This window comes from Myotis daubentonii, chromosome 10 (assembly GCF_963259705.1).
Source record: "Myotis daubentonii chromosome 10, mMyoDau2.1, whole genome shotgun sequence".
NCBI lineage: Eukaryota > Metazoa > Chordata > Mammalia > Chiroptera > Vespertilionidae > Myotis > Myotis daubentonii.
The window spans coordinates 41503537-41518139 of record NC_081849.1 but is presented as its reverse complement, the minus strand read 5'-3'; the positions used below and the strand labels follow the sequence as shown (position 1 = coordinate 41518139).

General features: G+C 35.1%; 1 protein-coding gene across 2 annotated transcripts in view; it reads left to right on the top strand.

The window, feature by feature from the left end:
- The window catches only part of SEMA3A (semaphorin 3A), a 193916-nt gene that overhangs the window by 68524 nt on the left and 110789 nt on the right, over nt 1-14603 (top strand). For both annotated transcript variants that reach the window (XM_059712176.1, XM_059712175.1), the window contains one exon: nt 1066-1185. In XM_059712176.1, the coding sequence (XP_059568159.1) occupies nt 1066-1185 (120 nt within the window). The remainder of the gene's footprint in view (nt 1-1065; nt 1186-14603) is intronic.

The following is a 14603-nucleotide window of genomic DNA, read 5'->3' as shown; positions in this document are numbered from 1 at the left end:
TGTTAAAATTGAGTCTTTCTTTCTCTGAACTTTTGGGACAATGAAATTATTCAACTTATATTATGAATATCTGAGATTTCCCTCAAATCTTTCCTCAACAGGGACAAAAGGCTATTATTCCTGTTTGCTCATAGGAAAGTATTTTCTTCCATAGGCTTTACAGATAGAATACAATATATAGAAAGACTCTAAATAGTTTTATCCATTTTATTTCTTATCTGATATCTCAAAAAAATAACTTTCCAGGAATGTCTAAACTTCTATAAATAATAATAAAACATGACTAGAATTTACTCATCACTATTTGCCCCCCCCCACCCCGCTCCCCAGGGAAATCCATGACTCATTAGGCAGGGAGTTGCATGTATGGGTTCAGGATTCCATGAACTTTCTGAAAGTACTTTGTAATTATACCTGCTCTACAAAACACCCTTTAGCCTATAGATACTCCAAACTATAACATCTTTATCTCACCTTAAATATACCCAATTGTCTTTGAGAATGAAGTGACATTTGCAGGAGAAAGTGGCTCTAACTTCTTAGGGTCTATAGAGCTCATTAGCAAGCAGCACTTCTGAAGTTCAAAGTCAACTGCCCATCATGATGGGTTACTATTGATATTAAACTTCACAATTAAAAGAAGTGCATATTATCTTTACTTTTGTTTTCCTTTTCTATAATTAAATTCAAAGCTGATTTTTGAAAAAAATTATTTACCTAGTTTATTGATTAATCAAATCATTTTCTGTTTGTCTCATTTCTAGCAAATGTTCCTTTGATTGTAGATTGGTTATCTACATTTATTCTACTTTTGAATAAATAAATTACAAATGTTTTCATTAAAAGAGTTAGTACAATAAAATATTTTATTTAGCGACACCCACCCCCACAAGACTAAAAACTTCAATGTTTTCAGTTCATATAAAAATATGAGCAAACAATAGCATAATAAATCCTACTAATGCCGTGAAAAGGACACAAAAAACTGTTCAATCATACTCAGCACCGAGGATATCGCAGGCATGCTGCCTGCGAGAACTCACTGCTTTTCCTTTTGTCTTACAGAAAGAATGTGCGAATTTCATCAAGGTGCTTAAAGCTTATAATCAGACTCACTTGTACGCCTGTGGAACGGGGGCTTTTCATCCGATTTGCACCTACATTGAAATTGGACATCATCCTGAGGTAAAGCTGGCTCTTAGAAATTAGTGTTTGTCCATGACCCCTTCCTATTCAAATGCCTCGTTACTGATTTCTCCAGCTCATTTAACTGCTGGTTCATATTCAGTGAGACCTACTTCAAATGCAGATGCTGTTATTCATTTTAATCTGTGAATGCAAAAACAATGAGACCATCACTCAAGGCTAACTATGGAACAGGAGGAAGGAAGGAAGAAAGCACTTGCTTTCGCCCTGGATTACAGAGTCAAATCCATTTTGCATGTGTGGCAGATGTCAGCCGGCTGAGTGCACACTGTTTGCTCCTTCATTTTTTTATTGCCAGCTTTCCCCTCCATTTTCATCCTCAGTCAGAAGTGTCTGCCACCCCCGTTATTTTCTTCTGCCTAGGGATTATAAAAGAATGCCATACTTGTGCACAATGATCTGCTCTCATGTTTGACCACAATTATTTTCATACGTGTTCTAGCTCAGCTAAGTGATATTTTTATATTGTTGGCTATTATATTGGCGATATGAAAAAAAATCTTTCTTTAATATGTTTATGATTCCTAAAAGATGTTTTCGTGAGAAAATTTGGTGAAGAGATTAAAATGAGGTAAATTTAAGTAAAAATTAAAATTAGGGGAATATTTAAAGGAAAAGTTACTAATATTGAAAGTAGTTTCATGAATTGGGCTTACCAATATCCTTCAATTATAAGCTCCTTTATAACTTCTGGCACAAAATCCTAAGAATAAACACATTTATGCAGTGAGAAAATCATTTGTGACAAGAGTTTTCTTCCAAATTGGAATTCAGAAATACTTAACAAATAAAGGATTTGTTCCCAGGATATTTCTGGAACACTAAAGATAAAATATAATTTACATGTTAGCCACTTCTTTATAACTTAAACTCCAGGATCTCAAAAATTTTTTTAAGATGTCCTAAAGTGATAGAAATGTGTTCTTTCAACCCAAAGACTTAGAGATCAAAACAGTGTTGTAGCGTGTGTTTTTTAATAAGACACCTTAGAGACTACGTGGTTTCTAGACTACGTACAATTATTATTACTTTCCTGTTGAGTCTGAGAAGATTAAACACTTTCCACAGGTCAAACCAGTTTAGGCAATTGCCCCTCTATTTCCCTACCACATCCTTCCTCCTCTTCCTCACAGGCATGTATACTGTACTTGCAACATACCTAAGAGGTTTTTTTTAAAATATATTTTTATTGATCTCAGAGAAGAAGGGAGAAGGGAGAGAGAGATAGAAACATCAATGATGAGAAAGAATCATTGACCTGCTGCCTCCTGCATGCTCCCCACTGGGGATTGAGTCAGCAGCCATATGCCCTGACCGGGTATTGAATTGTGACCTCCTGGTTCATAGATCAATGCTCAACCACTGAGCCATACTGGCCAGTACATACCCAAGAGTTTTAAATAAAAAGTTAACTTTAAGGAAAGGCAGTTTTACTTAAATTGTTTGTTTCATATTGGTGAAATCAAGAATAATTTCCTGCACATAGTACTGGAAACTTGGTACACTCTCTTTCTTTGCCTACTTAGCCATTTCCTATCATCAGGGGCCCTAGAAAACGGACTTGAGTGATTGCTCCACTTTTTTATACTTTGGAGATAGCTCTAGAATATTCCCTAATATTATATTGTTCTTTGTGCATCTGTATGCCAGGCATGGTGCTGCCAGAGCAATGGAGTCAGGAGAGCTGCGCTTCAATCACAGGTTAGATGGTGTCACATCTGGCTTTGATCTTGTTCTACAAAGTCCTAGCTGTGGAACATTGGAAAATTACCTAACCTCTCTGAGACTCTGTCTCACAATGTGTAAAACAAAACTAAATAAATCCTCTTCAACCTTCAGTATTCATATATTTTAAGTGAGAGTTTGACTACTTAACCTCCAACTGCCTTCCAACTCTCCTAGCAACCCATTGACATTTTTGCTATAGAAACTCAAGGAGTTCTAATCCCATCATTGTTAAAAGCATGCCCTCTGACCTCAGACTGCAGGACTTTTGTCCAGTCTCAATTCAATACTAGATGCTTGAAATAGAGCATGCTACTTATTTTTTCTGTCTCTGTTTCTAACCTAGAAAGTGATAGAGTTTTTATGAGAGTTTAATAGGTAGTAGGTGCTGAAAATATCAGTTACCATTTTGAAAATATATATTTGCTTCTCAGGGCTTAAAGCCATTGCTCTCTTTCATGTTCGTATTTAAGTGTCACTTTGCCTCTTAAATGTACTTCACTTCATCAGAGGACGCAAAACATGGCACTGAGCTCTCATTGTTGCCAGGTGATTCTGCACTTGTCTCATTTTTCTACATTTTTAAATTTGAAGCTTAGATGACATTGATGACCTTAAATTAAAATACTACATCTTATTCCCCTATGTTTATCATTTTCCAAAAAGAAAATGTCCATTTTGTTTTATTTTTGAAGTTGCTATTTAGTAGAGTTCACAGCGTATTCCTTCTCAACTCATCAATTAAATATTCATTGCTGACTTACGGGTAGAGGGGGAATGGAAAGGTACAGGTTCTGGAGACAGGCCATTTACTCAGGCAAATGAGGCCAATTTCTTTGACTGAAAACAATAAATAAAGATTCCATTAAATCTCCTTTGATGTGGAATATTGGGGTGCAAGGATTTTTCTGAAATTCTGAGGCTCAGAACCTTGAAGAGAGGTCTTCTCTGAGAAACTCCACTGAGCTTCATTTCTATGGCAACTGTATATTGAGAAATACTGTTCCGGACTGTTTAGGAAGTCAGTGAAAAAATGATTATGCAATTACCTAGGGGATTTGGAGCCGTCTAGACAGTCTATCTAGGAAATTCTGGAAAAGAAATTATCAAGATAGTTTGACTAGATGACATGAAATTTAATTTTCAGTGCTTAAGCTTCCTTAAAGAGAGAATCTGTTTTAAATTGATCTGTACTGATACTGAGAACACTGCCCATGGATTTGCACAGTTATGCTATTTGGGGAGTTTGATAACAGAGACAATGTGTGCTTCATACGGTTAGGAAAAGAATGAGGGAAATGGAAAGATTGGAAGAGAAAGAAACAAAATAGCAGTCAGCCCTAGCCGGTTTGGCTCACTGGATAGAGCGTCAGCCTGGGGACTGAAGGGTCCCAGGTTCGATTCTGGTCAAGGGCATGTGCCTTGGTTGCGGGCACATCCCCGGTGGGGGGTGTGCAGGAGGCGGCTGATCGATGCTTCTCTCTCATCGATGTTTCTAACTCTCTGTCCCTCTCCCTTCCTCTCTGTAAAAAAAAATCAATAAAATTATTAAAAAAACAAAAACAAAATAGCAGTCAGACCAAGAGCAGAATTTTCAGATTAGAGTTCATAAACTTTCATGATGTTTGCATTTAGTAACTTTATTTACAAGGGTGGTTTTTCAGATAAAAACATGGCACATCTATGTCCTAGAGTCTAGTTTAGAAGTAATATGTATACTTTGCTGTTACCTGCCCTACACTACAGAAAATAAGTAAATAGTTTCATTTATACTCTGTCCAGCCCTTACATATTACAAATAATTTCATCATACAAAATAATGACATTTTTGTTTTTTGCTTTTAGCATAGATTTTATGGACACTTTACTTTCATTTTTTCTTTGCAGTGTTCTTCCTTTAAAATAACTCATTGTCTTACATGAGTTCCCAGGGTTAGAAAATGACATGACGGGCTTACTAATTCAGATGGCCAATGGCCACCAAAATAAAGGCATCAATTTTGAATTAAATAAAGCTTCTATTTTTCATTTAAGAGCTTCAGATCTTGTTGGAGGAAATTAACAATTCCTTTTAAAAATGGCAAACAGTTTCCAAAATAGCCTCCTCATTTACCCCTAGTTAAATAGACCTTATTTTATTCTCCTGGCATTTTAAGAGCAATATTTATACTTTTGAATATTGTATTTCAAAACTTACTTTACTGTATAGTGAATGCCTTCTGACCACACACAGTATGTCATTGATTGCTGTATTAAGGCGATTTTCTGTTTCCTGTAGTACATTTGGGAATTGATAGACATATTAATTAACTCCAGTTCTATAAGATGTGTGTCAATCAATTCTTGGGTATCTGCCAGTAGTAGTAGACACTGCAGATAACTGCCGGTGAGGACACATACTTCATACACATGTATGTGTTTATCATAAAAATGCATGCAGAGTCCATGGAAGGAATGATTCTGAGCTAGAGTACAGATGAGTTTTATGTTTAAGCTGTTAGCATCCATGCCACTCAAGTGAAAAATGTAAGTCATCCTTAAGAGACAGAATATTCCCAAATGGCTTATGGTCTATGTTATTTCCCCTTCAAACTTACATCTGTTAAGAAATTGTACGTGTATAGCTCTTCAGAGAAGTCTCTGGATGTTTTCTCAAATTCCAAATGAGCCTCTTTTATGTACTGAGCAGGAAAGATGGACCCAGATGAGAGCTGGAAAATATTAACTTTATAAATACTCTCATGATGCCATGATCTCAATTTATGATAGAACCAAAGGAACATTAAGACATGCAGTGAAGCTTAATGGCTATCTATAAGGTTATTTCTACAATGACAGCCAGTATGTAGATATAAAAAAACAATGTTTGCTAGGGTCTCCCCTTCCACCAAGAATAAGAGTTTGCTTTAATGAAAAACTTTAAATCAAATGCTCTTAGTAACAGTCCTCATGACCTAAGTGCCATTTAAGTCAATACTTGTCTTTCTCTGACTGGCTTATTTCACTTAGCACTAAACTCTTCAGGTCCTTCCTTGCTGCCTCAAAGGGTAAGGTCCTTAGTTCTGACAATAAGAAAAGAAATCACTATTGTCCTGGGATATTGGGAAGGTAAATGTGATGTCACAGCTTTGTTTGTATATAACTCTGGACTGTCTGCTTTGGATTCATGCATTTCTAATGAAAGCACTTACACTTTTCATGTGGGAAGGACCTATCCTTATAAATCTTGAACAGTCTCACTGCGAAAGCCAACATATGCCATTATAGAAAGCCATGAAGATACATCATTATGTAAGTTGCTAAGATGTGTTATGACTGCACCAACTATAAATAAAAGAGAAAGTACATGCAGGGAATAAAAAGAGGGATCAAGGGGTGCAGTGGAGAGCAATCAGGGCTGTCATTTGCAGGCTTATAGAGGTAAGACTGGACCTCAGCACTACCTGAGGAGTCCATTTGGATAGGATGAGATCTGAGGCAGTAGAAATAGCAAAGATTGGCGATAAGAATCAGTGTGACATAATGAAAATAGCATTAAGGTGAAAAGAAAAGATACAATGATAAAAGAGGTTTTATCAAATAGATTTGAGAGACCACTGGGGCATAATGGAGGCATTTATAACAAGGGCTCTTTAGATTTATAGTTACAATTCTGCTTAATTGTGACAATCGATGCCCAAGTCATATTGAAAATAATTTATATTCAGATGAATGATTCAATAGAGATAAAATTGACTAGTAAAAATACAGGAAGCATTTTTCCTAAGCAAGGTCCTAATAGTAATGTTGAGGAATAGAAATGCAAATGTCTACCTCATATGACTCACACATACGTAAAAATTTAACTTCAACATAGGTGAAGATATCATAATTACAGCAATTATACTCAGAATGACTAATAGTGATTGAGCAATTAATACACACACACACACACACATACACACATACTAGAGGCCCAGTGAATGGAATTCGTGCATGGGGGTAGGGGAGTCCCTCAGCCCGGCCTGCACCCTCTCCAATCCAGGACCCCTTGGAAATGTCCAATTGCCTCTTGCAATCCAGGACCGCTAGCTCCTAACCACTTGCCCACCTGTCTGCCTGATCGCCCCTAACCACCTCTGACTGCCTGATCGTCCCTAACTGCTCCCCTGCTGACCTGATCACCCCTAACCTCCTCTGTCTCGCCCCTCATCTGGGACCCAAGATTCCCTCCTCTGGCCAGTTGCAGGCACCCAGGACCCGGGCTGGCTTTGCCTGGGCCACAGCCACAGGTGCCCAGGACCGCGGGGTGGGTGGCATATACCTCTCCTGGGCCACACACAGGCGTAGCCGCTGGCTCCCGGGACTGCGCGGCGGGCAGCTTGTCCCTCTCCTGGGCCGCAGGTGCAGGTGCAGGCGCAGGTACAGCCACTGGTGCCCGGGACTGCAGGGTGGGAAGCTTTTCCCTCTCCTGGACCACAGGCATAGGTGCCACTGCTGGTGCCCGGGACAGGGGGCGGGCGACTTGTCCTTCTCCCAGGCCACACACAGCCTAGCTGGCCCCCATTCCTTTCTCACAAGCTCATTTGTGCCTGGCTGGTCCCCATTTCTCTCTCCCCAGTGTTGAGTGTCTGAGCCATTATGGTTGATGGTGTGAGGGTGTGAGGGCATGACAACCATTTTCATATTAGCTCTTTATTATATAGGATATAGATATAGATATAGATATAGATATAGATATAGATATAGATATAGATATAGATATAGATATAGATATAGATATAGTATACCACCTGTTTTGAATGTATTACCTCAAATAATCTTTATAAAATCTGATGAAGTAGGTACTCTTAGTATCCCCATTTTACTGATGAGAAATTTAAGGCTTCCATGGGTATTTTGTAATGGGCCTAAGGCAAGCATGATGTTTGGTGGTTTATGTCTAAATCTAGAAATCACTCCTTTAAAAGGAAGTATCAGCAGCATGCAGTAGGAGATAAAGGGTAAAATCATCAATTTGAATTTAGGGGATTAACTCAGGGATTTTTTTCCTGTGTTTATTTTGTATTTCAAAAAAATTTAATGTGTGCATAATTTGAACAAGGTGGTGAGTGTAAATAAGAAACACTTAATGACATGAACAAAGGCCATCACATTTAAGCTGGGCTTTGAAAAAATGGGTGAAGTATGGATGAGCTTGGAAGATAACAAGAGCAGTGAATAGGAGAACATAGACATGAAAAGCCAACAGGGTAAGGGTGAATATCTCATTGTGCATAAAGTATAGGGATTTCCAAAATAAGGAGGCTTGAAAATTAGGATCAAGTTGAGTTTGGAGAAGCTAGTTAAGAGTTATACAAATTTTTAGGAAAAGGCTACTATTTTTGCTACAATTGGTTTCAAAACATATTTTTGGTGTAAATGTGGGGAAAATGAATGGACAGGTAGATACATCCATTTTGATACTATAGCAAATGATTATGTGACATTATCAGAGTCAAGACTGATATTGAGTGAAAGATACTAAGTAGTACCTAAATTTCTCACTGGAAAACAAATCAAAATAACATCCAAATATCCCAAGCCAGTATTTCAAGTACAACTGAGATGATGACAGTGTTAAACTCCTCAGTGGGAAAATGGTTTTCCAATTCTTTTGTGATAATTAGACAAACATGTTTTGTAGCATATTAGGATCCATGCTCACTTAATTTTCACTTCATGAGTCTGCAAATAAGCTGAATTTATGTTGAGTATAAAATATTAAGTAAGCTATCCTATGCAAAATTATGTGAATTTCTCACCCATACCATCATAAAATTGTGGTTTTTCCCTGGTTGTAAATTCAGAGAAGGCTATTTTGTGAAATGCATATGTGAAAGCAATTTAAGCACACTTTGTTTAAAAAATTAAAATAAACAAAAATTAACTTTAAAAAAGGAAACAAGATATACATGGGTTAGCAAAAGTATGCTTATAGTTTTAATCAAATAAATAACACAATAATTAATAAATAATAATACAAAAATAAACTTTGTTTTGTGAACTCAAAACTGTAAACCTACTTTTGCTCACACCTGTACAGTACTTAGAGTGATTTTAAATGAAACATCACCAAGCCATGCTATACTTGTAATATTATTATTGCATAATAGTTTACACTGATTCTGTGAGTTTATTATGAAAATTATATGCTTGATTTACTTCTTGTTATTCTGCCCAATTTGTCTCCTGCTGTAACTTCTCTCTACGTTTTTTTTCATTTTTATTAATATTAATGACTATCATTGTTAGCATATTTGATGGTCATCATACAACTAGTAAACTACAGTCACAGCTATCATAGCATTGGGCCTGAATGTCAATACCGTACCAACGATACCTCATTTGTATGATGTTGTACCGTGTGAGGGTTTTCATTATTTTTTTTATTGTGGTAAGAATTCTTAACACAGGATCTACTCTCTTAACAGCTTTTTAAGTATATAACTCAGTATTGCTGACCATAGGCACAGTGTTGTACCGCTGATTTCTAGAACTTTATTCATTGTGGATAACTGTATACCCGTTAAGGAGCAACTCCCCATCTCTCCCAACTCCCAGCCCTTGGCAACCACTTGATTCTCTTTCTCTGACTTGACTATTTTAGAATTCTCATATAAGTACAACAATAAAGTGTTTGTCCTCTGTGACTAGCTTATTTTACCTAGCGTAACATCTTTCAGGTTCATTGAAGCATTATTCATAATGGTTAGGATAAGGAAACAAATTAATGAGCATCATCTACAAACGGATAAAGAAAATGTGGTATATACATACAATAGAGTTGGAAATCCTGCCATATGCAACAACATGTATTATGTACTCATTAATACTCAGGTCTAAACCCTATCACGCATTGAATTTCTTTTTTAAAAATATATATTTTTATTTCAGAGAGGAAGGGAGAAGGAGAGAAAGGTAGAAACATCAATGATGAGAGAGAATCATTGATCGGCTGCTTCCTGCACACCCCACGCTGGGAAGGGAGCCTTCATCCCCAGCATATGCCCCGACCAGGAATCGAACCCTGAACTTCTGGTTCATAGGTCGATGTCCAACCACTGAGCCATGCTGGCTGGGCTCAAACATTGAATTTCAAGTAAAATAAATTACAACTTGCATTATTAGGATCCTTCTTTAAATAGCATTAAGTTCTCTATGCTGTAAAGGTGACCTTGCCTATCAGCCTGGTTAAATTTCATGCAGTGGCAAGTTCATGGAATCCTTTAAAGCAGTGATGGCGAACCTTTTGAGCTCGGCGTGCCAGCATTTTGAAAAACCCTAACTTAACTCTGGTGCCGTGTCACATATAGAAATTTTTTGATATTTGCAACCATTGTAAAACAAAGACTTATATTTTTGATACTTATTTTATATATTTAAATGCCATTTAACAAAGAAAAATCAACAACAAAAATGAGTTCATGTGTCACCTCTGACACGCGTGTCATAAGTTCGCCATCATTGCTTTAAAGGGATATGGCAAATAATATTAATCAGGTTGTCCTGTTTCATTAAAAGGAGTGTTAGGATACGCAATACAAACAATTACTTTCTATTTGTATTCATTTTCTCTATATTTAATCTAGGTGTCGAAGAAAGACAAAACCTACCTACTCTTTTTCTTTCTACTCATACACAGGAGAGTGGTAATGTTCTACAATCAAATAAAGTTGTAGTACATTTTACCCCAAAGGTAAAATCAAAATATATACCACTAATATGAATATACTTGAAATAGAGTTTTTAAAGTATTTTTAAAAATTAATAAGTTTTCCAAATTTCATTCAAAGTGACCTTAGCACTGAAACATGCCCTTTCACTTTTTCTTAATATTTTGATCAAGTAATATTTCAAGAACACAGAAAAGTCTGGATATCAATATATTTATATGGCTAGAATTCTAAAATCTCTAACAAACAGAAAATACTTAATTTTGTATGGCATACAAATTATCAAATAACTAAAGATAAGCATATATTGATTCCATTTTGCTTAATGTAAATGAGCCTTATCAAGCTATCTTTGCCTATAAAGATATTAAAATATTAACATATTTGGAGGGAATAATTTCATTTTTACTCAAATTTGATTTTGCATTTATGTGTCTTTAGAAATTTTAGTTAGAACAAATGTTTAAAGAAACATATTTATGTGAAGGGATATCCTTTAATCATTGCCTAAAAAATGAATGGCATAAGCCTTCAATTTTTATTTAATGCAATTATTTCTATCATTGCACATTTTGCTATTAGACTTTAGTAATTTAAATTCATTCCTATATAAGTGATAGAAATTTTATAATAGTACCTGAATACAGTTTTGAATTCTGTATATTTGTGTATAGCATCTCAAATTGTCAGATATCAAACCGCACAGAATGACTACTTTCCATTTTTATTTTATTTTTATTTTCCAACCTGCCATTTTAATTCAATTGTGCATCCTTGGTCACTGAAAGCAATCTCAGGAATTGCTGAGTGGTTAGAAAGGGAGTCTAATGGGATTTAAAATCAATTCGCAGGCGTGTCACTGATTCATTGTGTGTGTGACTTTTGCTGCTACTGAAATGACATTAAACTGGTCTCCTCAACATTATTATGCCCCAAGATTTCTCTAGTGATTTAAAAATACTTTCCTAGTACACACTACACATATACACTTAAAAAATAAGTTACTGATTTAAGAAGTACAAGACCAGCTTCTATTTCAACGAGTTACCTCATTTGAGATGCTCACAAAGCTATATAGAGGGGCTGAGTCTGGATCTTTCTGGTTTTGCTAATGCAGTTTTGTATACATGCCAGGGTTCAAGCTCCTTTTAAGTGCTTTTATCCTGGCAAACTTTTCTTCTTTTGATTTATATTTTGTTGGCATTTAATAGCTGTCTTACCTCATATTTAAATTACTTAACCTGGAAATGATGGATGTCTAGTGTCCCACATTTACTTGCCCTTAGCTGGCCTGAATTTTGGAGGCAAATGTAATATTTCCAGGAGAAATATCTGTTCTTTGTATTAGATCATGCTAGATAGTAAGCTCAGATACCACTTTGATATTGCGTCAGATTTTTGCTGACAACAATATGGAATTGTTTTTAATTCATGCTAAAATTGCAGAGTATCGTAAATATATGCAAAAATCTTTTTTTCCCCTCTAGAATATGGTGTAATAACTTATCTTATCCAAGGAATGGGTATAGATTATGTAGCTAATAATTAAGTAGAATGTTATTTTTTTTAACCAGGCAAACATCCAAAAAATTAGAAGTGCTTTGACACACTCTAGTTTATAAAGTGCATCATAGGCAATCAGTAGTTTCTAGTCTCTTGCTTAATATCAACTTTAAGTGAAATAAAAATAAACAAAATAAAATTTGCATTTGGCATATGAATGACAAAAATGTTAATCCTACTCACTTTTCTACCTTGTACTTATTAAAGTCTGAAATATTCAGTAATCCCCTAACTTATTTTTCAACTATGCTGTTAAGAAAAATATTTTATTTGGAATATTTTAGTACAAAAATGTAAGCTGGAAAATGTTATATATGCATAACTACTTAAGCAAAATACTACACTGAACACAAAACTCAGCAATACCTGATATCTTATTTTTTAAAAGTTATATGTTCAGCGTTAAACTATGACCACAATTTTCATAAAATTCTTGCTCAAAAATACATGTTTAAAAAATACTATAGCTTATAGTTACTGCATAGCTCCTCTAACTCCTATTCCTCATTTTATAATGTAAACTCAGATTGGTTAAATAATATTCTCAAATTCCATAGCCATTTATTGGTAAAAGCTGAACTTAAATTCAATCTCCTGACAGCTAACTCAGAGTCGTTTCTATTATACCATATTGCCTTCACTTTCACTGCCAAACATATAAAAGCATATGAAAGTCACACTTTTCCATAAACTTAAGGTATTCATAAGGATTTTACTCAAAATTAAAATAAAATAAATATTAGACAATTACTTTTATTTTTATTTTTTAGACAATTATTTTTTAAAAAATGGTTGTCTTTTACATTTTTCTTCATGCATTCATGGTCTAATTATAAATTATATCATGTAATTTCAGGTAAATTTTTATGATGATTTTCACAAATGTAACATATCTATTATGAATAAATCAATTGTCTCTTCAAAACAGATACAATTTGTGTATGATTTCAATATTTTACATTATTTTCTTTTATTTAATAAAAGTAGCTAGATTTAAAATGCTATTGAAGCAATCAACACATATAAAATATTATCAAAGAAAATAATTGAAAACATTAAGGAAACAACCTGAACATAACAATCATGTAAAATTTCACCCACACACCTCTGAGTACAATGGACAGAAATGACTGAATGCTTTGATCTTTCCAGGATAACTTGAAAGAGTAAAAGGAAAAAAGGCAACATCTGTTAGAAAAAAGGTTTAATGAACAGGGTGAATTCTAGTGGAGTGTTGACATAGAGCATGAGAAAAGAAAGAGATAAATCGCAGAAACAAAGTTATTTAATAGTCACAGACCTCAATAGGTACAAAGATATAAGTCTGATTTAGAAAGAAAGCTAATAAATGCAATTTGATTTATATTTAAAGTGAAATCCCTGTAGTAGTTATCTACAAATGTGTTCAATGGGAAATATTTACATAATCTGTGTATATACTCTTTGTATACACAATTATATATGATACATATCCTAAGTAGTATGTTTATATCCATAGTGAATGGCAACATCTTAGAAAAATTATATGGGTGTAATATAAGAAATATAAGTCAATTTAGACTGCCTGAAAACGTATTTGTAAATATAGACTTTGGTCTATTTTCCATTTAAGGAAATAAATATTTATTGTGGGCAAATGATTGTTTTGCAATGGATCAGTTCTATATACAGATGGAATTAGCCTGGACATTGTCCATCACTCAGCTCTTGCAAATATCCAAGGCAAACATATTTTCATCAGTACTTTATAAATTTGGGAGACTTCTTGGTTGATGAGTCTTTGTAGCCCAAAGGATGGTGGTTTTGTTTTTAGGATCAATATCATATTATGCCTCTATAGGTATAAATTTTGCTATCATGTAATTTAGTGCTTTCTAGGATTCTGAATATTACAGCAGCTGTTCCAAACCGTATGTCTGCACATGTGTGACATTCTTTTGTGAGCATGACCATCATTGTAATAGAATATTCTGCAATACATGGGTATAATAATAACATTAGGACCGTAACCTTGACACTTAATGGCAGAGGACCCTTAATCTTGAATTGGCCATAATTTCTTCTAACATATAATAATAATAAAAAAACTTTGAAAATACACACACTTGAAGTTTAGGAAAGTGAACCCTATCTGAGGTCAGAGAGTGAATCATGGGCAAAAATGGCAAGAAGCTATGATTTTAGATGTAATGAGAAAGTATTTAGGAAACCAGAAAAAAGGAAGCTGTTTACCTCGAAGCTCATGCCTGTATGTAACAGGTGCTTTTGCTGGACCCTAGAACAGAGGTGTAAAGTTCACCCAGACATACTGTTGCACTTGATGCAATAACATTCTTAACTCATATCCCCCTCCACCCCTCTTCTCAGCACCACCACTTGTCCTCTTCAGTCTAGTCTCCACACTGAAGTCAGAGC